This window comes from Coloeus monedula, assembly GCF_965178545.1.
Source record: "Coloeus monedula genome assembly, chromosome: 31".
NCBI lineage: Eukaryota > Metazoa > Chordata > Aves > Passeriformes > Corvidae > Coloeus > Coloeus monedula.
Genome location: NC_138811.1, coordinates 220,578 through 241,982, shown reverse-complemented (window position 1 = coordinate 241,982; position 21,405 = coordinate 220,578). Strand labels below are relative to the sequence as shown.

Sequence of the window (21,405 nt, the reverse complement as noted above, 5' to 3'; positions counted from 1 at the left end):
ATTCAGCCAAAACTCCCCAAAATCAGTGACCCCCTGAGTTTGAAAACAGCTGAGTGAGCACTGGAAGGGCCGTTTTGGGGTGAAATGCAGCAGAATTGGTGTCAGAGCCCTGTGATGTCAGAGGGAAGGACACGACAGAACGAGGTCCAAACAGGCACTTTTTTATTGTTGGTCACGACGCTGACGCCGACGGAAGCGCACAGAGACTCCGGAGCGTCACAGCACCGTTAATGCCTCAGAAACACATGAAAAACGAGCATTTTTGTGTAAAACATCAGCCCTGCAGGTTTTAGCATTTTTTAGGATTTGGGGTTTTTTCCTTTGCCCACAGAACAATCCGGTTTGTCGGGACAGAAGCCGCAGTTCTAGACAGGGAAAAAAGCGCCGTTATTCCTAAATTCCATAATTTAATGCCTTGAACACGGAGCTTTGCCTGGAAGAAGGAACCCAGTCTTGGAGTGAAGCTTTTCCGGACACCAAATTCCCCCAGACAGCTGCCCTCACTCTGAGTTTTCCCAAAAAAAGCCTAATTTACAGGAATATTTCCCTCACTGCTCCCCATCACAGTCAGTTTTCACCTCTAAAAAGCCGCTTGGGTTTATTGGGAATAAAACCCCTTAATTCTCCTCAAATCCTGTGTTGCTGAGAGGCAGCCAAGCCAGCCCGGCTTCCTCAAGAACACATTTTCCCAAATTTCTTTTCTCCTTCACCACTTTTCCTTCCAGCCTTCCAAATTCCTGCTGTTTTTTGCCTTTTTGAGCAAATAAACCCAGTTCCTGCCAGCCCTCTGCTGCTTTCCCTGGCGTTCCCACACCCAAAGGGTCAGGATTTAGGAGGAAAACAACTGAAAATCGAGGAGTGCAAGGGAATTCGCCCCCAACACAAACATTCTGAGCAGAAATTAAACCAAAACCACCCTGAAACCTGCACAGGGAGGGGGAAAAACTGAATTAATCCAGAACCAGCATCAGGAGCTGCAGGACACGCGCTGGAGGTGCTGGAATGGCTGTAAGTGGAACAGGGTCTGGTCATTATTCCCTGAATTATTCCCACTTATCCCAAATAGAGAGGATTTGCCTCTTTTTAGCTTCATTTGACCTTATCTTTTGAGCTTTACTCTTACTTTTTTAGCTTTGTTTTTACTTTTCCCTTCATTTTTCTCTTTCCCTTCACCTTTCTAGTTTCACCTTTTCCTTCATTTTTATGGCTTCAATTTTCCCTTCCACTCCTCTGTCCACTGATCAGCTGTACTGAAAAACAAGGGGGGAAAGGGAAAATTTAGGGAATTAAAAAAAAAAAAAAATTAGGGAAATGACAGTGTTTGATTCCAGCTAGGGAAGCTCTGCCCGGCGGTGTCAGAGAAACCAAAACCTGCCCCCAAAAATTCACTGTAAAAGCTCCAAATAACAACAACTGAAAACAACCTGGGAAAGCAAAATATACAAAAGCCCCCAAAGCATTGGATAATTCCATAGAAACATCCCCTGGATGATACAAAACCTAAAGGTGGCAGGGGAACAGGGATAAAAAGCAGCCAAAGGGATCCCTCAGCACCAGTTCCCAGAGCCAGGTGACCACTGGGAGGGGGGAAGGTGGGACCCCCCCCCAGCCTCTGGGAGCTGGGAATTGTCCCCCAAAGCCTCAGAGCGTTTCTTTAAGTCCTTTTTTAACAAATGAGCCCCAAAAACGCCCAGCTGCTGGCACTCTGCTCCTGTCGCTCCACTGGGTCTCAGGCGGGGTTAACTCTGTTACATTTTGGGTTTTAAGTTACTCAGTTATATTTTAGAGTTAATTGACCCCCTTTTCAGCTCAAAAAAAAAGCCCTCTTTCCTCTCCTACCTGGAGCTGCGAGGTGTTGGCTGCCACTGGCTTTGCTAAAATCACCTGGAATGAACCCAACCCCCCCCCCCCCAGGCCCATCCTCGCCCCCTCTGCGTGCTCCAGAGGGGGGTGTCCCAAAACCCCTTATGCAGGTGAAGCGTTTGGGAAGCTGGGAAAGGGTTTGCCCTAAACTGACAAGTTCTGGGGACCGGACGCAGATTTTGGGGAGGAATCTGCGGAAGCTGCCAGTCCTCAAGAGGTGCAAGAACTGGACAGAGCCTCAAGCCCCGAATTCTGCTCGTGGCCCCCTCGTTCCCCTCCACCTTCACCCCTGCAGTGGCTACAGAAGCACTAATTAGCTTATTCCTAAAAGAATTCATTAATTAGGGCCCAAAGCAGGGCCCTCGGGTGTCGCCAAAGGGCAGCAAGGGATGGGAAGCGATTCCAGCTCTCCGGGCAGGAATGAACAACCCTAATTCAGTATTTAGGGGGGCCACAGTGAAAACACCCCAGGAGGAGCTGCCTGAACCTCCCGGCTCATTCGCGCGTCCCCTCTGTGCCCACATCCGCCCGGATCCCCCCGGACGCCGAGGAAACGCCGGCCGCAGAAGGATTTACTGGGATCAAACTGGGATCAAACCCAGTTCAACTCACTTTGGAGCCGCTGACCCCCAGGAATTGGGATTTTGGCCCTGCCACAGCCCAGGAGTGGGACTGGCATGGGCCCTGCGGCTCATTAGTGGTGACAAGCTCGTCACCATCACCAACGCGAGGATTTAAGGCCGAATCATCAACAGTCCGCGTTTTACCGGTCCCCCCACGCTGCCGGGGGGGAGGAGGGGTGGTCCAAGGTCCATAGAGGCGAATTCCACAAGGGACAGGCGGTGCCGGGCAGTCTCCGGGCACGGCGCTACGCGTCGGGCTGGCCTTTGTTGGTCTTCTTGAGCAGCTTCCTCAGGTTCTGGGACATGAAGTAGGGCTTTTCCGCAGAGCCGTCGTTGCGCTCCAGGTCTTCCACTGCAAAGAGAAATCCCCAGCCCCGTGGCGGGGGCAGATACAGGGGTCGGTGTGATGGAGGCTCCTGCGACCCTCTAACAAGGATCCCAGATTAAATCAAGTCTCTGCGCTCATCGTGGAACGGGGGTTTCTCCCTCTGTCACAGAATGGCCCACGGGGATTGAGAAGAAAGCAGAAATTTGGGTGTTTTGTTTCTCGGGGGGGGGGGCAGAGGGGGGAAGTTGAACAGAGCTGAGGGCAGGGGGGACCCCTCAGCTCTTCCCAACAGCTCTGGATTCCCCTCAGGATTTGCCCAACACCCTCACCAAGAGGAGCAATCCTGATGTGCCAAGCAGTCGGAAAATCCCAGCCTTCCCAGCTGTGGAAGAACACCACCCCAAAACCAAACAAAGCCACAAAGCCTCAGGCTCGAACCGCCCAGGGGGTGTTTGGAGAGGGATTTGGATCCTTTTGGGATGGAAATGGGAGTGTCAACACCGTGGCTTTGTCCTGGGAGGGTCTGGCTGGGAGCCATGGCTGAGCCACAAGAGCTGGTTTTTTTTAAATCTTGGTCATTTCTGGGCTATCTGGAGGAGAAATTCCAAGCCCGCCGTGCCTGGAGTGAAACCCTCGAGTCCCAGTGGCCACCAGTGACGCCTCCTGCCCTGGAGCATGGCTGGGACAGGAGACAGGGACAAGCTGGGCTAAAGCAGTGGGTGTGAAGCCAAAGCTCTGCAACCTCGCCCGGAATCCTCCAGAATTTTGTGGTTTGCATAGAGACTGGGTGAGGAAAGGGGTGAGGAAATTACCAGGAAAGAGGTGAGAAAAGGACAAGGAAAAAGGCGAGGAAAGGGGCAAGGAAAGTTTCACTGCTCTCAGCTGGAGCAGACTCAGAGGAAATGCCCAGAGACCAGTTTAGGGCGGCGGAACCCACTCGGCCCATCCCACAAACGCTGTCCCTCCACATGGGATCCCTCGTGCCGGCTGTGCCAGCTCTCCCTCCAGAACAAAGATCTCTGCATCAAAACCACGATGATCTCCGTGCTCCTCGCTGGGCACTACCGGGACCCCCAACTGACTCCGGGTGGGTTCTCTCGAAGCAGGAACACAGATTTTTGGGTAGGAAGGTAGACTGGACACCACCGGGCGCTGAGGGTTGGCACCCACCACCCTCGAAGGACTTCCAGGGGACAGAGCGGCACCGTGGGAGTCGCTGCTGGGGTCAGGGGGCCGGGAGGGTCCTGTGGCCTCTGCCCAGCACCGGGCCCTAGCCTTGGCTATCGGCGCTTTTGGAAGGTTCTAGGTGCCCCTTCAGCAGGATCTCGCTGAGCTCAGGGGACATGTAGTAAGGCCTCTCCGGAGATCCATCGTTTCTCTCCAGATCTTCACCTTTTCCAGCCCCGGGAAGAAGCAGCCGTGAAGGGGAAGAGCAAAAAGCAGAGGAAGAGCCGGGGAGAGACAGGGCGGAGGTGGAGGATGGAGAATGTGTGACCAGAGACATGGAAGGGGTAGAAAAGAAGGAAAAGAGGGAGGAAAAAAAAGGGAAATTGAGGTTAGTTGTGGTTAATTCCACCGAGCCCAAAGCACCAAAACAGAGGGAGAGATGCAAGAGCCCACGGACAGGCTGGGGGTCTCCGCTGGAGCAGGCAGGGGAGAGCAGGTGAGAACGCAGGCGAGGAGCCAGGAAAGGAAAAAGCGGCAGAAAGCCACACAGAGGGACCCCGGGATTGGGAGCAAACCCCCAAACTGGACACTCTGGGGGTCAGCCTGATGGGAGAGGGGGTTTTTGCTGATACTCACAGAAGCAGAGGAAGAGGGTGTCCACGCACATGCCGTACACGCTGAAGAACCCGTGGGCAATGAGGTAGGAGCCCACGATCACTGTCTGGAAGAGACACCGCGCACCGATGCCACGGCTGGCAGAAAGCCCAGAGCCCCGGCCAGGAGCAGCAGGAGGAGGAGGAAAGTGCTGAATCCCACATTCCCCAGGGGAGGGAGGAGAAGTGAACAGGGCAGGACTGTTCGGAGCAGCCCGAGCGGGGACAAAAGGCCTCAGGCACTGCTGGACGGAGGCCAAAGTGGGCAGCGCAGGTGGGCACGGCGCCAGCAGCAACCAACAAAGGGCTCATTGCACCAGCAACCGGGAAAACACCCCCGACAAAGAAGGTCCTTGAGGCACCGGGTGTGGGATGGGGTTTGTGTGGGGCAGCTCTGTCCCTCCAAAGTCACCCCAAAGAGAGAGGGCAGCTCACCAGAATCGGGACCCAGTAGTAATTCAGCGACGGCGCCGTGTCCTGGACCAGCTTTATCCGCTGGGTGAAGAAGAAGAAGGCGAGGATTCCTGGGAAAGCAAGGGATGGACATGGCTCTGGGATGGGTGGGCAGATGGAAAAGGGGATGGAAAGGAGCAGCTTCATGGGAGGGGTGACTTGAGCGGAGCTTTTGGTACAGCACAACCAATGGCGGCAGCCGGATGCCCCGAGGAGAAACTTCCAGAACCCAGCACTTACCCACGCTTCCCACAATGAGGAGCTTCCCAAGGAAGAAGAGGAAATCCGTGACTTTATCTAACACGGCCACCCTGGAGACAAGAGAGGGATGAGCCTCCGCATCCGCTCCCCGCCCCAAAGAAGCCAAGGCAAACGGAAGCCCGGGAACGGGGAGCCTGGTCTGGGGTGATTCCCCAAGGATCTCACCGGATTATGTTCCTCATCAGCAGGAAGAACGCGTTCCGGGCCGAGGTGCAGAAGTTGGTGCCATAGACGGCGATCTGGAGCGGAAAAAATGGGCAGAGGAGAGAGAAACAGGGCTGCACTGAGTCCACCACCCAGGGGACGGTGCAAATCCCACCCTGGAAGCGCTTCCTCATCCACTGCCGGGTCAGGCATCACGGGGACCCGGAGCTGAACACCTCCACCCACACAGGGTCCTCCCCAAAGCCACCGGGATATGGCTGAGGGCAAGGTTTTCCAGCTGAACAGCTGGAAAACACCGCAGAGCTCTGTGTTCCCGTGGCATCAGGAGACACAATTCCCAGGGAAATCTCTGAGCCATCCCCATGGCAGCCCCAGCCCTTCGAGAGCATTGGTTTTGGACGACTCTCACCATGATGTAGGCGTTCCTGTTGAGGAACTTGATGAACTTTTCCAGGCACCAGAAGCAGCACTTGAGGCAGCTCAGGAGGAACTTGGCAAACTTGTTCTCGGCAGCTGGAGGGCGCAGGGAGAGGGGTCAGTGCGAAAGCCAGAGGGGCCGGATCTTCCAGCAGCAACTCCAAGGTCCCTGGTGAGACCTTGTTGCCGCAGCGTCCCCCCAGGCCCTGTTCTCAGCCCTGCTGGGGCCCAGACTGCTCTTCCCACGCCCCCACGCGCTGTTGACATTTCCCGATGAACGGCTGCACGGCACAGAAATCCCTGGCACTGGCACGGGCTGGCTGAGCCCGCAGCCACGGCACGTCTCTTGGCTCCTGCCCCGGGAAACACTTCACAGAATCACGGAATGGCTTGAGTTGGAAGGGGCCTCGCAGCTCATCCCATTCCATCCCCCACCACAGGCAGGGGCACCTTCCACTGTCCCAGGTTGCTCCAAGCCCTGTCCAGCCTGGCCTGGACACTCCCAGGGATGGGGTAGCCACAGCTCCACTGGGAATTCCATCCTCACTGCCTCCCAGGGAGGAATTATTTTCTTTCTTGGAGAAAGAGGCAGCTACGGGATTCTAAAAGGAAAATCCTGATTCTCTCCTGAAATACCGGATTGATTCCCCTGGACTTTAGCCCCGAGCTCCGGCACCGAGGGATGCGGCAACAGCCAACCCCACTCATCTCCCCATTCCCACCCCAGCCTGGTACCTTTCAGCCGGTGGTCCAGGTACTCCAGTGTGACCCTGATGACCTGGACGATGGCCAGAACCAGCGAGCCGAAGGCCAGCGAGCCGGTGTGGTACCTAGGGATGGACCGCCCTGGTTAGAAGGGCACAACCTCCCGGAGCTCCCGGCCACTCTCGTGGGGATGGACGCACCGGAGCGCGCGGCCGAAGGCGGAGAAGAGCGGGAAGGCCGGCATGTCGTCGGGCTTCTTGAAGGCCCAGTAGTAGGAGGCGAAGGCGCCCGCCAGCGTCACCTGGCCCAGCGCGATGACAAAGTTGGCGAGCCAGAAGAACATGAAGACGTTGAAGAACTGGAGCACGATGAGGTACTTGTGATAGGCGGTCTCGCCGCCGTAGAACGCGAAGAGGCACTGGGCATCAGGGCACAGCTTGGTGACGTTGCTGGTGTTGAAGGTCTGGAGAGAACACAGGACACCGCCGGTCAAGCCAGAGCGACCCCCATGGTCACAGACCTCATTATCCCATTCAATTGTCCAGAAGCTCGGACCAAACTCTGCTCAGGGCAGCGACAGCTCAAAAGGAATGAACAGTCCAATGCGCCCCAGCTCAGAAAGGTGGAATTCCACTGGGAAGAGGACTCCAGGAATTTCTCAGGCAATAAAGATTCTTGTCTCTGACAGGTTTTGAGTTTCCTGAAGTCCTCACCTCAGGATTGCAGGTCTGCCCAGAGAAGGGGCACGTGGACTCATTGAACACCTTGTAAACAGCCTCGTTGGAGGTAGACAGGAAGCTGCGGGTCACTGTTAAGGAGAGGCCGTTCTCCAAACCCAATCCCAAATCCAAACCAGGCTCTGCTCCACTCTCCCCAGGCTCCCGTCACCGCTCTTCCTCCCCAGGGTTTGCTTTCAGTTAAACCTCAGATATTTAAGGTGGATCTGCAAGCAGATCATATTCCATGCCTGGGGAGACCTTGGACTTCTGGGGAACAGGGATGCAGGGAGGAGAAAGAGGAAGAGGAAAGGATACACTGCAGTGCTGGCCCAGTAGGCGATGCAGAGGCACAGCAGGAAGAAGGTGCACAAGGGGAACAGCAGCGATGACATGACGTGACCGATGGCCCTGCGAGAAGACGGTCAAACCCCAGTTAAACCCTGGTTAAACCCTGGCAAAACCCCAGTTAAACCCCGGAGCGATGGGTGACAGCGGCCGTGGGGACGGGGACAGCCAGACCTGCTGGCCTCCTTGATGAGCGCAATGGCGATGAGGATCCTCTTGCGCAGGAAGATGAGCAGCAGCACGATCACCAGCTCCAGCACGCACAGGATGATCACTGGCAGGGGAAGGGGAGCCCCGGGCAGCGTGAGGGCCACCTTCGCCTTCCCTGGGAATCCCCCACGGCACGGAACGCTCCTCCCGGGAATGTCCGGCACCGCCCCGTGGCTGGGCACCCAGCAAAGTCCCTCCTTCACATGGGAGCTACCCCAAAACCCACTGTGAGACCCCCTTCCCATGCCCTGTCCCAGGTCCCACCCCAATTCCCGAGGAGGACGGGCACTCACGGAACGCCAGCCACGTCTGCCGCAGGTGGAGGTAGACACGGAGGTCGGTCTGGAAGCCCAGGTCCGTCAGGGACACGTCTGACCCCGCTTCCCCTTTCAGCTTGGCATATTCCATGTAACAGTGGAAGATTCCTGTGGCAAAAAGCAGAAAATTGTCCTTTCTGCACAGACGCCAGCCGGGGAGGAGATGCCCAGAAGGATGCGGCGCATGAGCTTCTGCAGGGCAAATCACACTGGAAATAGGGAGAGGGAAATGGGGAAAAGCCAGGGAGAGGCTCCCAGCCCCTGCTCACCATATCCCAGCACCAGGATCACCATCACGATCATCACCCAGACCATGATCCCGGCCAGGAAGCGCAGCAGCACGATGAAGATCAGGCTGGCCACCATAGCGATGACGAGGCCTCTGCAGGAGGAAGACACCCATATGTGACCACCCTCCCAACGCGCCCCGGCATCCCTCAGGTGCGGGAACCACGGCGCAGACGGAGCGCGAGCGGGACGGGAGCGATGTCACTGCTCGTGCTTTGATGATGGAAACTGTGGGAAATCCAGGGCGGGAATGGTAAAATACTGGGAATCCCCGAGTTCTGCCCCGTGCTCACATGATGATCCAGTACCAGGACACCGTGTAATCCTCGAAGATCTTCATGGCCAGCTGCCGGGTCTCCAGCACCACGTTGGCTTTTCTGCAAGGAGACGGGAGACGCCGATGGAGAGGGAGCCGGGGGAGACCCCGAAAACAAGAAAATTCAACAATTGCGCACGGCAAATTCCCTGGAGCTGCCCTCACTGCGCCTCCTTTGCCGCCCTCTGCTCCTGTTCCTGACGTTTTGGTGCAGGATTTCTAAAGCAATGCTAACAAGGCAGCTCTTAATGAGGGGCATTGGTCCGGGACTCACTTGGCCCCTTCCAGCAGCTCGGTGACATTCCTGCGGTGCCCGCGGCCATCGTCGTAGGTGGTCTCGTTGCCCACCATGATGACGCCCTTCTTGGCCTGGATGGCCGGGAAGCATCTTCGTGCCACTGGAGAGACAGAGGAGGGGGCGGCTCAGCCGGGAAAACTGGCCCAAGCCCCTCCGCGGACCCCCAGAACCCCCAAACAGCCTCCGAAAAATCCCAACGGAAGCCAGCAAATCGCTAACGAGCTCCTCGCTAATTGTGGACGTACATGGGGTGCTGGGAATGAGCATGGCCGGACACTCCCTGTCCTTCAGCACCTCGATGGGACCCTGGGTGGGGACAACGAGCCGGACGTCAGCGCTCTGGGCAGGAATCACCCCACGGCACAGGAACGCCGACCCCACAACCCACCTTCTGCGAGTTCCCGAACTCGGGGGTGCAGAAATCCCGGTAATATTGCAGCGAGGTGGGGTTTCCGTAGGCGGTCATGTACGTCATGTACCGGTCAGGGCATTTGCTGACGCAGATCTGGAGGGGAGGGGGACACCGGGGGGCTGCAGGCGACGGCCGGCATTCCATGGGGAAGCCGGGGAACACCGCGGGCCGGAAGGGCCGGGCTGTACCTGCGTGGTCGGGCACTGGAATTCCAGCAGCACCAGCGGGCTCGCGCACTTGACGATGTCAAAGTAAAAAAGGAAAGGTTTTTTCCTGCAAAACAAACCAAAACCGCCCAGTTTGGGGAAACCCCTGCCACACCCCCCCCGAGGAATTCGGGGTCTCTCCGGCAGCGCGTCCGGCACTCACTCGTTGGGGGTCCCCTGCTGCCCGCAGAACTGCCCGCGGCTGTCCGTGGGGTGGATCACCTTCCGGGGGTCCCCGTGGGTCCAGGCTGGGGGGCACAGGATGATGATGCTGCAGTCAGCCCCCCCTGCAGCCCCCAGACCCCACAGGGCCCCGCCCGGCCCCTTCAGACGAGCAGGACCCCCCTGAGCCCTGGGACATACCCACAATGCCGACCACCACGTAGCCCACGATGGCCACCACGAGCAGGACGCAGCAGATGATGTCAGTGCAGCCCCTGCCAGCGGGGATAGGAATTGGGGGACCATGGATTTGGGACAATGGATTTGGGGACCCTGGGGACCCTGGGGGGCTCTGCTCACCTGTCATAGATGGGACCTTTGAAAGTTGGGTCATACTTCTGTGGCGTTCCTGTGGAGAGGAAGAGGAGTGGGAATGGGGAATGGCTGGGATGGGAGGAAGGTACTCCTCATCCTCCTCGCCCCACAGCACGCAGCGAGCAGAGCGGAGGGAGCTGAACGCTTCCAATGAAATCCTTGGGATGAGCGGAATCGGGAGGAAAAAACATCTCCAGATGCCCTTTCCCTGCTGCGGATCCACCTCCCGGGCCTGGGAACAACGACTCCCTTGGAAAACTCCTTTCCACCGGTGGCTCTGCCCAAAAATGTCCCGGAGCAATGCCAGGAAGGACCCGAAATCCCACGGAAGCACCAAAGAGCTGCGGGGGCAGAGCGGGGCTGGGGGCGGCGATACCGGGGTGGGGGGATCACCGGGGGTCACCGGGAGGTCCCGGGGAGCCCCGGAGCAGCCCCGGCCCCCGCCGCGGCCTCTCGGCGCCGTCCCGCTGCTCCGCTTTATTTTTAGGGTGGGAATTGAGCCAGCGTGGGAGCGGCCCAGGGCAGGGGGGGCCGGGGACTTGGGGTGGATTTTGGTGGGGCTCGGAGCAGCCCCGCGGCAGGGACGAGTCCTTTTTGGGGGGACACGTCTGCTTTGGGATATTTTGGGGCGTTCTGGAGTTCTCTCCCCTTCCCGGGCGCCGATCCCTCTTCTCCAAACCCCCCTAAACAGCGGCCGGTGGAGAGGGCGGGTCAGAACCGGGAGCCATCCCGGGACCCCCGGGCAGCCGATCCCGGCGGTGCCGGCGCCGCGGTGACGCCCCAGAACCGCCGGAGCCGGTTTGTCCCGCCGCTGGCTCCGACCGCGGCCGTCGGGCCGGTTCTGCGGCTGCCGGGGAGGGCGGCCCCAAAACCGGGGTCTCCTCAGCCCCCCTCCCCCAAAACCGGGCACCCTTCCCCAGCCCCCCAAAACCGCGGCGCCCTCTCGTCCGGGGCGCGGCCGCTTTTGCTTTCGCTTTGCTTCGCCTTTTACTGCCCCGTTTTCCGCCCATTTCGGGTTTGTTTTTCCGCCTTTCCCTGCGGCCGCTCGACTCCTCCTGCGCCGCACCGCGGGGCCCCGACCCGCAGGAAACCCCCATAAGTGCCCCCAACCTGCGGCGGGCGCTGCCCCCGACTCGCGGGGAGCCCCGGACGGGGCCCCCGAGCCCGGGCGAACCCCAAAGGTCCCCCCCGAGCCCCCGCCGCGCTTCCGAACCGCCAAAGGTGCCCCCGAGCCCCCCAGCCCCGTTACCGTGTTTGCCGTAGTAGTTGTCCCCGTGGCCCCCCATCCCGCCGAGCGCCCGGACCCGACGCCGACGCCGTCCCCGTCCCCGTCCGCACCGGGCCGGGCTGGGCTGGGCTGGGCTGGGCTGGGCTGGGCTGAGATGACCCCGCCTCCCCAAAAATCAAGCCCTTCCCCGAAATCCGCCCTCCGGGGCACGAACGTGGCCCGAACCCCGCCCAGGAGAGCACCGGCTCCGCGGCGCACCGGAGGACACCGCGGGAAACCGGGGGCAGCGGGCTCCGGCACCGGAGGGAACTCGGGGGAACTCCGGTCCCGGGAGGCACCGATGAGCTCCGGCTCCGGTACCGAGAAGCACCGGGGCGCGGTCCGGCCCCGCCAAACCGAGTCCAAAGGTTGGGAACGGGCGGGAAATGTCCTGTTCCAGCCGGGAAAGGGCTCGCGGGCGGTGCCCCTTCCAGCGCCCCCCCCACTGCCGCCCGGTGACGCCGGTGCCATCCCCGCCCCGGTTCCGTTTGGGTAAATAAATCACCGGGAGCAGCGGCGGGATCCCGGCGCCCATAGGCCGCCGGTGATGTCAGGGCTGCGGGTCCCCCCCCCGCGCGAAGGGAACAAAGGCCGGGCCGGGGGGAGCCCCCGCCCGGGGAAAACGGGGGGACGCGGAGGGTCCCGCCCCGGCCCCGCGGCTTGGGGGCTCCGGAGGCCGCGGGTCCCCGGGGAGGGGTCCCGGCGCCCCCTCCCGTGTCCCTCCCTCCCGTGCCGGGGACCGGGGACACCCCCACACCTCCCGGGACCCCCCGGCGGGAGCAGCGGCCCCGGCCCGACCCCGACCCCCCGACACAGCCCGGAGCCTCCCCAGGAGCCCCCCAAAACACGTGAGACCCCCGCCCCTGCAGCCCCCTTGGGAGCGTCCCGGGGCTGGACAGGGGGTCCCCAACGCGGGGGTCCCTGAACCTGGGTGTCCTCAAACCTGGGGGGTTCTCACCCCGGGGGATCCCCAAGCCGGGGGGTCTAAACCCGCTGCGGGTCCCCACACCGGGGGCTCCCCATGCCCATGGGTCCCTAAACCCGCAGGGCCCCGAGCCGAGGGGTCCCCAAAACGCTGAGGGTGCCCAAAATCTGGGAGTTCCCAGCCGCGGGGGTCGCAGCCCCGGGGGCTGCCTGGGAGTGCGGTGCCCGAACGCGGGGGTTTGGGGGAGCCCCGGGCGGGCGCGGGGCGGATGCCCGGTACCGTAATCGCCGTTCGGTTTCCTCCTGCCCGCGGCTCGGTCCATGGCGGCGGCTCTGGGCGGCTCCTCCGCCGCTTCCCCGGTAGCCCCGGACCCGCCGGTACCCCCGGTAACCCCGGGCTGTGGCTGCGGGCGGGGCGGCTCCGGGCCCGGCCCCCGGCACCGACCCGCCCCCAGGGCCGGGCCCGGAGCCGTCCCGCCCCGCCCGGGGCTCCGGCGGGACCGGAGGATGCGGGGGGGGGGCTCCGGGGGTCTGGAGGTGCGGGAATTCTCCAGGGTGGGGAATTTGAGGGTACAGGGACCCCCCCGAGGGGGGATCTGGGGGTCTGGGGGCTTGGGGACCACCAGATTGGGGGATGCTGGGATACAGGGACCCCCCCACGGAGAGGGTCTGGGGATGCGGGGACCCCCCAGAGTGGAGGGCGCGGGGGGTACAAGGACCCCCCGAGGGAGGATCCGGGGGTTTGGGGATGCAGGGGCCACCCGGGGTGGGGATGTGATAGTTGGGGGGTGTGGAGACCCCTCCTGAGGGGAAGTACGGGGGATCTGGGGTGCACTGACCCCCAGCGTGGGGAATCCGGGAGTCAGGGGCTGCGGGGACCCTCCGAGGTGAAGAGACCCCCAGGGTGGGGCACCCAGATACCCAGGGGTCCCACCCCCACCCTCTTTGAACCATCTCGGGGGGTCCCACCCCACGCCCGCCCCCACTCCAAAACTGTGGGGTTGAGCTGGAGGCGGCCGAAGCCCCCGTGGAGTGGCCGAGCCCGGGGGTCCCGCCGAGGGCCGGGGTGGGAGCCCCGCGGGGGGGCCGTGGGGCGGGACCGTCCCCTTTAAGGCCCCGCGCGCCCCTGGGCGCAGCCGCTCACCTGGGCAGGTGACGGTGCCGGAGGTGACGGTGCCGCGCGGGTGCCATGGCCGCCTCCGCCCTCTTCATCCTGGACCTCAAGGGGAAGGTGAGACCCCCGCCACCACCCCAAACCCCCCCTGGGGGACACCCGCCTGTCCCCTCTGGCCTTGGAGGTCAGCCGAGGTTAGTGGCGGTGACCCCCGTGCCCCCGATTTTGGGGGATGGGGGTGTCCCACTTGTGAGCCCCTCCCCCGCCACGACCACCCCAAAGCCTGCTGGGGGTCACCCCGGTGTCCGGGGTGGGGGACACCCGGCTGTCCCCTCTGCCCTTGAAGGTCAGCCAAGGTCAGTGGCGGTGACCCCCGTGACCCCGAGGTGGGGTGAGCGCTTTGGGAGGCGTGTTCCCATTCCTGATCCCTCCCCGTCGCCCCACAGCCGCTGATCAGCCGCAGCTACAAGGGGGATGTGGGGCTGGGGGAGATCGAGCACTTCATGGGGGTCCTGCTGCAGCGGGAGGAGGAGGGGACCCTCACCCCCGTGCTGACCCACGGCCACGTCCACTTCCTCTGGATCAAGCACGCCAACCTTTACCGTATCCTTCGGGACCACCCCCGGATCCCACCCCGGGACCCCCCCAGCCCCGGGGACCCCCCGGCGCCTCCCTTTTTCCTTAACCCCCCATAGTGGTGGCCACCACGAAGAAGAACGGGAACGTCTCCTTGGTTTTCTCCTTCCTCTACAAGGTGGTGGAGGTGAGCTGGGGATCTCAGCGGGGGTCGGGGGGTGAGGGTCACCCCAAGCCGGGGTGTCCCCTCCCGGGCGGGTGACAGAGGCGCTGGGTGCCCCCTCCAGGTGTTCTGTGAGTACTTCAAGGAGCTGGAGGAGGAAAGCATCCGCGACAACTTCGTCGTCATCTACGAGCTGCTGGACGAGCTGATGGACTTCGGGTTCCCACAGACCACGGACAGCAAGATCCTGCAGGAGTGAGTGTGGGGAGGGGCCCGGGGGGCAGCGGGACCCCCCCAGAGCCCCCTCACACCCTCTCCGCCTCAGGTACATCACCCAGGAGGGGAACAAGCTGGACACGGGCAAGTCGCGTGTCCCCACCACGGTGACCAACGCGGTGTCCTGGCGCTCCGAGGGCATCCGGTACAAGAAGAACGAGGTGTTCATCGATGTCATCGAGTCGGTGAACCTGCTGGTGAGGGGGCACGGCAGGGAGTGGGGCTGGGTGGGGAGGGGGAATGGGGTGGGAAAGGGATGGGGATTGGGGTGGGAAAGGGATGGGGATGGGAATGGGGTGGGAAAGGGATGGGGATTGGGGTGGGAAAGGGTTTAGGGTGGGAAAGGGATGGGGATTGGGGTTGGGTAGGGAAGGGGATTGGGGTGGGAAAAGGATGAGGATGGGGATGGTGATCGGGATGTGACAGGGACGAGGATGGTGACAGTGATGGGGCTGGTAATGAGGGCAGGGACGAGGATGGGGCTGACGATGAGGACGGAGCCGGTGCCGGTTCCGAGGCAGGCCATGCCCGCAGGTGAGCGCCAACGGCAGCGTGGTGCTGAGTGAGGTGGTGGGCACCATCAAGCTGAAGGTTTTCCTGTCGGGAATGCCAGAGCTGCGCCTGGGCCTCAACGACCGCGTCCTCTTCGAGCTGACAGGCCGTGAGTGCCGCAGGCGGGGGGCTCAGCCCTGGCCCCGCTGCCCCTCCTGAGCCCCCCGCTCCCTCGCAGGGGGGAAGAACAAGTCGGTGGAGCTGGAGGACGTGAAGTTCCACCAGTGCGTCCGTCTGTCCCGCTTCGACAATGACCGCACCATCTCCTTCATCCCCCCCGACGGCGACTTCGAGCTCATGTCCTACCGCCTGCACACGCAGGTGGGGACGGGGACCCGGGCTGCGACCCCCGTCTGGAGGCTGGAAACCCAGTCTGGGAGTTTGGGGCCACGGTCTGAGGGGTGGGACCCTGCTCTGTGGGGCTGGGACCCCTCTCCATGTGTCCAGCACCACTGTCCATGTGGCCAGGACCCCTCCTGGCGTGGTGGGGACACCCGTGGGACCCCCAGGGGATGCCAGGGGTGACCCCTGTGCCCCCCTCAGGTGAAGCCACTCATCTGGATCGAGTCCATCATCGAGAAGTTCTCCCACAGTCGGGTGGAGATCATGGTCAAGGTGAGCCCGGGGATCCCCCCACCCCTCGGGGACCCCCAACTGGCCCCTGACATCCCCCCTCATGTCCCCTCCAGGCCAAGGGCCAGTTCAAGAAGCAGTCGGTGGCCAACGGAGTGGAGATCGCGGTGCCGGTGCCCAGCGATGCCGACTCCCCCAAATTCAAGACCACGGTGGGGACAGCACGGTACCTCCCAGAGCGGAACGTGGTCATCTGGAGCATCAAGTCCTTCCCAGTGAGCAGCCCGGCCCGGGGGTCCCCCCCTGACCCCCCAGCCCCTGGCCCCCCAGCCCGGGGTGGCCCCCATCCCCTGCCCCCTCTTCCAGGCTCTCCCCCACTCCTTGTCCCCCCCATCCTGGGCTGTCCCCCCGTGTCCCCCCCGTTCGGGGGTGGCTGCGGGGGTCCCCACGTGCCGGTGTGGGGTCGCAGGGGGGGAAGGAGCACCTGATGCGCGCCCACTTCGGGCTGCCCAGCGTGGAGAAGGAGGAGGAGGAGGGGCGGCCGCCCATCGCCGTCCGCTTCGAGATCCCCTACTTCACCGTCTCGGGCATCCAGGTGCCCTGGGGGGACCAGGGGAGGGGGTGCCAGAGGGTTTGGGGACAGGATTGTGGAGGGAAGTGGGGTCTCTGGGGGGTTTGGGGTCCCTGGGAGGGGGGACGGGGGGTTTGGGGAGAGGATGGGGGTCCTGGGGGGTTGTTGGGGTGCCCGGTGGGGGTAACTCCCCACATCCCCCCAGGTGCGGTACATGAAGATCATCGAGAAAAGCGGGTACCAGGCGCTGCCGTGGGTGCGCTACATCACCCAGAGCGGGGGTGAGTCGGGACCCCCGGGACCCCCGCCCCGGGGCCCCAGAATTCCCCAAGTACCCCCAAATCCCCCTGGGACCCCCAGCCCGGGTCCCCCCTTTCCACCTCTTCTCTGTCTCTTGCAGATTACCAGATCCGCACCAGCTGAGGGGGTCTCCCATGGACCCCCAGGCCCCCATGGAGCCCCCCCCGTCTCGGGTTCTCCCCCCCACGCCCACCCCCCTCCTCTGCCCCAATAAAGATGGATCTGAGCCCACCTGTCCCGCTGGCTTTGGGGGAGTGGAAACAGAGTGGGGGGATTCTGGCTCCAGCCTGGGGGTCCCGGGGCGAGAGGGGCGATGTGGGGGGGAATCGAGGGGTTTGGGGGCGCAGAGCGACGCGGTGGGTCCCACCCGCTCCCTTGGGCGCCGTTGCCCTTTTAAGAGGGAGAAGGGGCGGGGCGCTCTTTGTCACGTGGCGGCGGAAGTGCCGGGCGGTCACGTGGGCGGCCATGGCGGAGCCCAAGCTCCGCGTGAACGCGGCGTTCGCGGAGCGCTACGGGCGGTACCGGCGGCGGGAGGAGCTGCAGCGCCGTGAGACACCGGGAACGGGCCCGGGAGCGGGGGGAAACGGGAGGGATCGGGCGGGACCGGCGGCGGGAGGAGCTGCAGCGCCGTGAGACACCGGGAACGGGCCCGGGAGCGGGGGGAAACGGGAGGGATCGGGCGGGACCGGCGGCGGGAGGAGCTGCAGCGCCGTGAGACACCGGGAACGGGGGGAACGGGACCGGGATCGGGGGGAGCCAGCTCCGGGCCGGGGGTGCCGCTGACTCCCCCGGTGCTGAGGGATCCCGGTGCCCCCCGGCAGTGCGGGACCGCTATGGGGACAGCGGCGACAGCGATAGCGACAGCGACAGCTCCGAGTCCAGCGGGGACAACGTGGTGAGTTGGGGGTCCCGGGGGGTCCCGGGGTCCCTCAGCCCTCCCGGACCCCCCTGACCTCCAGCCCCCCCCAGGCCCTGGACCCCCGGGAGGAGCGGGAGTTCTACCGGACCCTGGCGCTGCTGAAGACCCGGGACCCCCGGATTTACCGGGCGGACACCACGTTCTACACCCGGGAAGGTACCGGGGGGGCCGCTCTGAATCACGGGGGTCCCCAAAACCCGGGGGGGGTGCCCAAAACTCATCCCGTCCCTCACCAGAATCCGAGGAGGAGGAGGATGGTGAGGAGGAGGAGGAGGAAGAGCGCCCAGCCAAGCCGATGTTCCTGAAGGATTACGAGAGGAAGGTGGTGCTGGAGAAGGAAGGGTGAGGAGGGGGCGTTCGGGGAGGGGAGTTTGGGGGGTTTTGGGGGTTTCTGAGCCCCCCCGGGGCGCCCTGACCTTCCCCTCCCCACAGCAAATACGTGGACGAGGAGGATGAGGAGGATGAAGAGGCGGCAGCCAAGCGGAGGAAGGTGAGGGTGGGGGGGAGGTGGGACCCCTCTGACCCCCCCCAAACCCCTGTGACCCCCCCCATGACCCCCCAAATCCCTTCCCCCCAGGTCGAAGCCTCCCAGAGTTACGCGGAAGAGCAGCGGGCGCTGAAGGAGAGGTGAGGGGGGGCCCGCGGGGTTTGGGGGGTCCTGGGGGGGCTGTGGGATTTTGGGGGTCCTTGGGGTGACCCCGGACCTCCCCCCGCAGTTTCCGAGCCTTCGTGGCCGACAGCGAGGAGGAGGAGGAGGAGGAGGGAGGGGCCCTGCTCCGGCCTCGAGTCCGATCCCAGGAGGAGAAGGTGAGGGGGGAGCTGGGGGACCCCGGGGGGGGTTTTGGGGTCCTGGGGAGGGTTTTGGGGGTCCCCCACTGACGCCGTTTCCCCCCAGGAGCGGGAGGAGGAGCAGTACCTGCGCTGGCTGCGGGGCCAGGCCGAGGCCCCCCCGGAGCCGCTGCAGGACCTGGTGAGGGGCTGGGCGCTGTGGGGGGGGGGGGGTCCCGGGGGGCGACCCCCGGCTCTGAGCCCCCCCCCGCGCCCCCCAGGAGCCCCTGCAGAAGTTCTGGTCGGACCCGGCGCTGGAGCCGGGCGAGCGATTCCTGCGGGATTATCTCCTGGGCAGCGGCTTCCGCGAGGAGGAGGAGGAGGAGGGGGACGAGGGGTGAGCAGGACCCCAGACCCCTCCCCGTTACACCTGGACCCCCCCAGACCCCCTGTAACCCCCCCGGCCCCCCCAGGGCGTCCCTCCCCTCCCTGGACGACTCCTCGGACGAGGGAGAGCAGTTCCTGCAGCGGCAGCAGGAATTCGAGCGCCGGCACAATTTCCGCTTTGAGGAGCCGGGAGCGGCTCAGGTGGGAAAAACGGGGGAGGGGAGGGAAATTGGGGGGGTGGAGGGCAAGAATTAGGGGTGGGAGACAAAAACGGGGGAGGGGGCAAAACGTTCATGGGGTAGGGAGAGGATTCACAGGGAGGAGTTTGGGGTGGAGTTTGGGGATCCCTGACCCTTTCTCCCCCCATATCCAGATGTTCCCACACCCCATTCCCAGTTTAGGGGTTGGGGGGGCTGATTTTGGGGGCAGTTCTGGGGGTCCCTGACCCATTCTTCACCCCCACCCCAGATCCAGACGTTCCCACGCCACATCCCCACCTCGGTGCGGCGCCGGGACGAGCGGCGCAAGGAGAAGCGGGAGCAGATCCGCGAGAGGAAGAAGAAGGTGAGGAGGATCCTGGGGGGGTTTTAGGGGATCCTGGGCGGCCCCCCGCACCCACCTCACCCCTTTTTTCCCCCCCCCCCCCCCCAGGATCGGGCACGGCGCCGGGAGGAGCTGAAGCAGCTGAAGAACCTGAAACGGCAGGAGCTGGCCGCCCGCATCGCCCGCATCCGCGACGCCTCCGGCTCCGACGCCTTCGGCCTCACCGACTCCCTGCTCCAGGAGGATTTCGACCCCGCCCACCACGACAGCCTCATGGCCGTGGGTGTCCCAATCCCGACCCCCCCGTGCCCCCCAGCTCCCGCTGATCCCCCTTTTCTCCCAGCAGGAATGGTTCGGGGAGGAATACTACGGCCGGGGCGAGGAGGAGAAGCCGCAGTTTGAGGAGGAGGAGGGGCTGGATGGTGAGTGGGGGGTCCCAGGGGGGGCCCCGGTCTGTCCCCCCCCCCCTCCTCCTGGTGTCACCATGTCTCCCATCCTGCAGATGAGTGGAACTGGGACGCCTGGACGGGGCGGGAAGAGGGGGAGCCCCAGGCGGAGCCGCACTGCGAGGACCCCGACTTTGTGGTGAGGGGTCATGAGGAGGAGACCCCCCCCCCCCCTTGGAATGAGACCCCCACCGGAGCTGAGGCCGGGCAGAACTCGGCACAGGGATGGGGGTCCCAGATCGGGGGGTGCAGTCCCCTCCCCACTGACCACCCCCCCCCCAGATGGATGCGGATTACGTCCCCGAGGCCCCCCTGGACCCCGTGGCCCCCCCGGCCCGGGCCCCCCCCGAGGTGTCCTTTGGGAAGAAGCGGCGGAAAACGAAATTCCGGGAGGCTCTGGAGCGGGAGAAGCCCCCGTTCGACCCCGGTGAGCGACGGGACCCCAAATTCCTGAGAACCCCCAAAATCCCGATCCCACCCCAAATCCTTGGGACAGCACCCCCAGGTCCCTGATACCCCCCCAAAATCCTGATCTCCCCCCCAATCCCCATGACCCCCAAACCCCTGAGTCCCCCCGAACCCCCCCAGAGCCCCCCAGACCTCCCCATCCCCCCATCCCACAGCCTCCGGCCCCTTCGAGCAGTACCTGGATGAGTTCTACGCCCTCGACTTCGAGGACATGGTTGGGGACCTCCCCTGTCGCTTCAAGTACCGCCGGGTCCTGCCCTGCGACTTCGGCCTCACCACAGACGAGGTAAAACCCCCCGGGACCCCCCGGACCCCCCCCGGGGGCGCTGGGACCCCCAAAACCTTTCCCCCCTCCTTTCCCCCCAGATCCTGGCAGCCGATGACAAAGAGCTGAACCGCTGGTGCTCCCTGCGCAAGACCTGCATGTACCGGTGAGGGGGGGCCCGGGGGGGCTCGGGGGGGTCCTGGCTGCCCCCCGGGATTGGGGGAGGGGCTCACGGACCCCCCCCCACCCCCAGCTCGGAGCAGGAGGAGCGGCAGGACCAGGCCAATTACAGCCGGCGGGCGCAGAACCTCGGGAGGAAGCACCAGATCCTGAGATCCCTCGTGGCTGAGTACGGGGGGAGTGGGCAGGTTTGGGGGGGTCTCGGGAAGGTTTTTGGGGTGTTCACACCTCCCCCGACCCCCCCTCTCACCATCACACACCCCCCCCCTCCCCAGCCCTGAGGAGCCGGAGGCAGCGCCGGCGAAGCCGAAATTTGGGAAGAAACGCCGGGAGAAGAGGAAGCGTCAGGAGGAGGAGGGAAAAGGGGAGCCCCCTGCGGCCCCCCAAAATCCCGGGGCTCCCCGGCGCCGGGGGGGGGCCCCCCTGGGCGCGGCTGTGCGCTTGGGGGGCCGGGAGTTCAGCGGGAAGAGGCTGGAAGCCTTCGGCCTCAACCCCCGCAGGCTCCGGTTCCGGCAGCTCCGGCGGCAGCGAGGAAAGGAGCGGGGGGAGAAAGCTGGGGAGCCCCCAGAGAAACCCGGGAAAAACTCCGGGAGCAGCGGGAAAAACTCCGGGAGCAGCGGGAAAAACTCCGGGAGCAGCGGGAAAATGGCAGCCGTCAATGGGAAAAAGCAGAAACGCAGGAAAACCGCCCCAAATCCCCAAAAAAACACCTGAAACCCTCGGAAAAACACCGGAACCGCCTCAAAAAACGCCAGAAGTTCTGGAAAAACGCCAGAAACCCCGGGAAAACAATGGGACCTTCCTGGAACCTTCCTGGAAAAGCAGTGGAA

The 21,405-nt window shown here is 63.7% G+C and overlaps 3 protein-coding genes across 5 annotated transcripts; 2 read left to right on the top strand and 1 right to left on the bottom strand.

Moving 5' to 3' along the window:
- Positions 1-145: 145 nt before the first annotated feature.
- SLC44A2 (solute carrier family 44 member 2 (CTL2 blood group)) lies at positions 146-12,853 on the bottom strand. 3 transcript variants are annotated; one of them, XM_082299347.1, is made up of 22 exons: positions 12,755-12,853; positions 10,269-10,317; positions 10,110-10,183; positions 9,910-9,994; positions 9,729-9,813; positions 9,517-9,633; positions 9,374-9,434; positions 9,105-9,228; positions 8,808-8,891; positions 8,496-8,608; positions 8,203-8,334; positions 7,874-7,973; positions 7,670-7,762; positions 7,349-7,433; positions 6,836-7,098; positions 6,666-6,760; positions 5,923-6,026; positions 5,514-5,587; positions 5,328-5,398; positions 5,070-5,158; positions 4,618-4,702; positions 146-4,206 (listed from the first exon to the last, which is right to left on the bottom strand). In XM_082299347.1, exons 1-22 carry the CDS (start codon positions 12,795-12,797, stop codon positions 4,085-4,087), a joined length of 2,148 nt encoding a protein of 715 aa, XP_082155473.1. In that variant the 5' UTR covers positions 12,798-12,853; the 3' UTR covers positions 146-4,084. The 3 variants fall into 3 exon arrangements, with proteins under 3 accessions (XP_082155473.1, XP_082155475.1, XP_082155474.1); XM_082299349.1 differs by having other exon boundaries at positions 146-2,838; XM_082299348.1 differs by lacking the exon at positions 12,755-12,853 and adding an exon at positions 11,533-11,915.
- Positions 12,854-13,663: 810 nt separating this feature from the next.
- Positions 13,664-16,722, top strand: AP1M2 (adaptor related protein complex 1 subunit mu 2; the record flags this gene model as incomplete). The annotated part of the gene is made up of 12 exons (XM_082299353.1): positions 13,664-13,705; positions 14,035-14,191; positions 14,284-14,351; positions 14,452-14,582; positions 14,653-14,800; positions 15,138-15,264; positions 15,334-15,476; positions 15,699-15,770; positions 15,845-16,003; positions 16,198-16,323; positions 16,505-16,580; positions 16,700-16,722. 12 exons carry the CDS (start codon positions 13,664-13,666, stop codon positions 16,720-16,722), a joined length of 1,272 nt encoding a protein of 423 aa, XP_082155479.1.
- Positions 16,723-17,061: 339 nt separating this feature from the next.
- KRI1 (KRI1 homolog) lies at positions 17,062-21,289 on the top strand (the record flags this gene model as incomplete). Its single annotated transcript, XM_082299345.1, has 19 exons — positions 17,062-17,146; positions 17,421-17,494; positions 17,569-17,674; positions 17,755-17,860; positions 17,951-18,008; positions 18,096-18,145; positions 18,235-18,325; positions 18,414-18,488; positions 18,568-18,683; positions 18,760-18,874; positions 19,142-19,237; positions 19,325-19,495; positions 19,563-19,638; positions 19,719-19,801; positions 19,945-20,089; positions 20,286-20,416; positions 20,497-20,561; positions 20,649-20,744; positions 20,851-21,289. The coding sequence occupies exons 1-19, from the start codon at positions 17,065-17,067 to the stop codon at positions 21,287-21,289; spliced, it is 2,175 nt and encodes a 724-aa protein (XP_082155471.1). The 5' UTR covers positions 17,062-17,064.
- Between the last annotated feature and the right edge of the window lie 116 nt (positions 21,290-21,405).

Coding starts and splice junctions, on each gene's coding strand:
- SLC44A2 (XM_082299347.1), bottom strand. CDS start 12,797: ATGGACCGAGCCGCGGGCAGGAGGAAACCGAACGGCGATTACG. Junction 9,995..10,109: donor CGTGGTGGTCGGCATTGTGG/GTATGTCCCAGG, acceptor TGTGCCCCCCAG/CCTGGACCCACGGGGACCCC. Junction 7,763..7,873: donor CTCATCAAGGAGGCCAGCAG/GTCTGGCTGTCC, acceptor GTCTTCTCGCAG/GGCCATCGGTCACGTCATGT.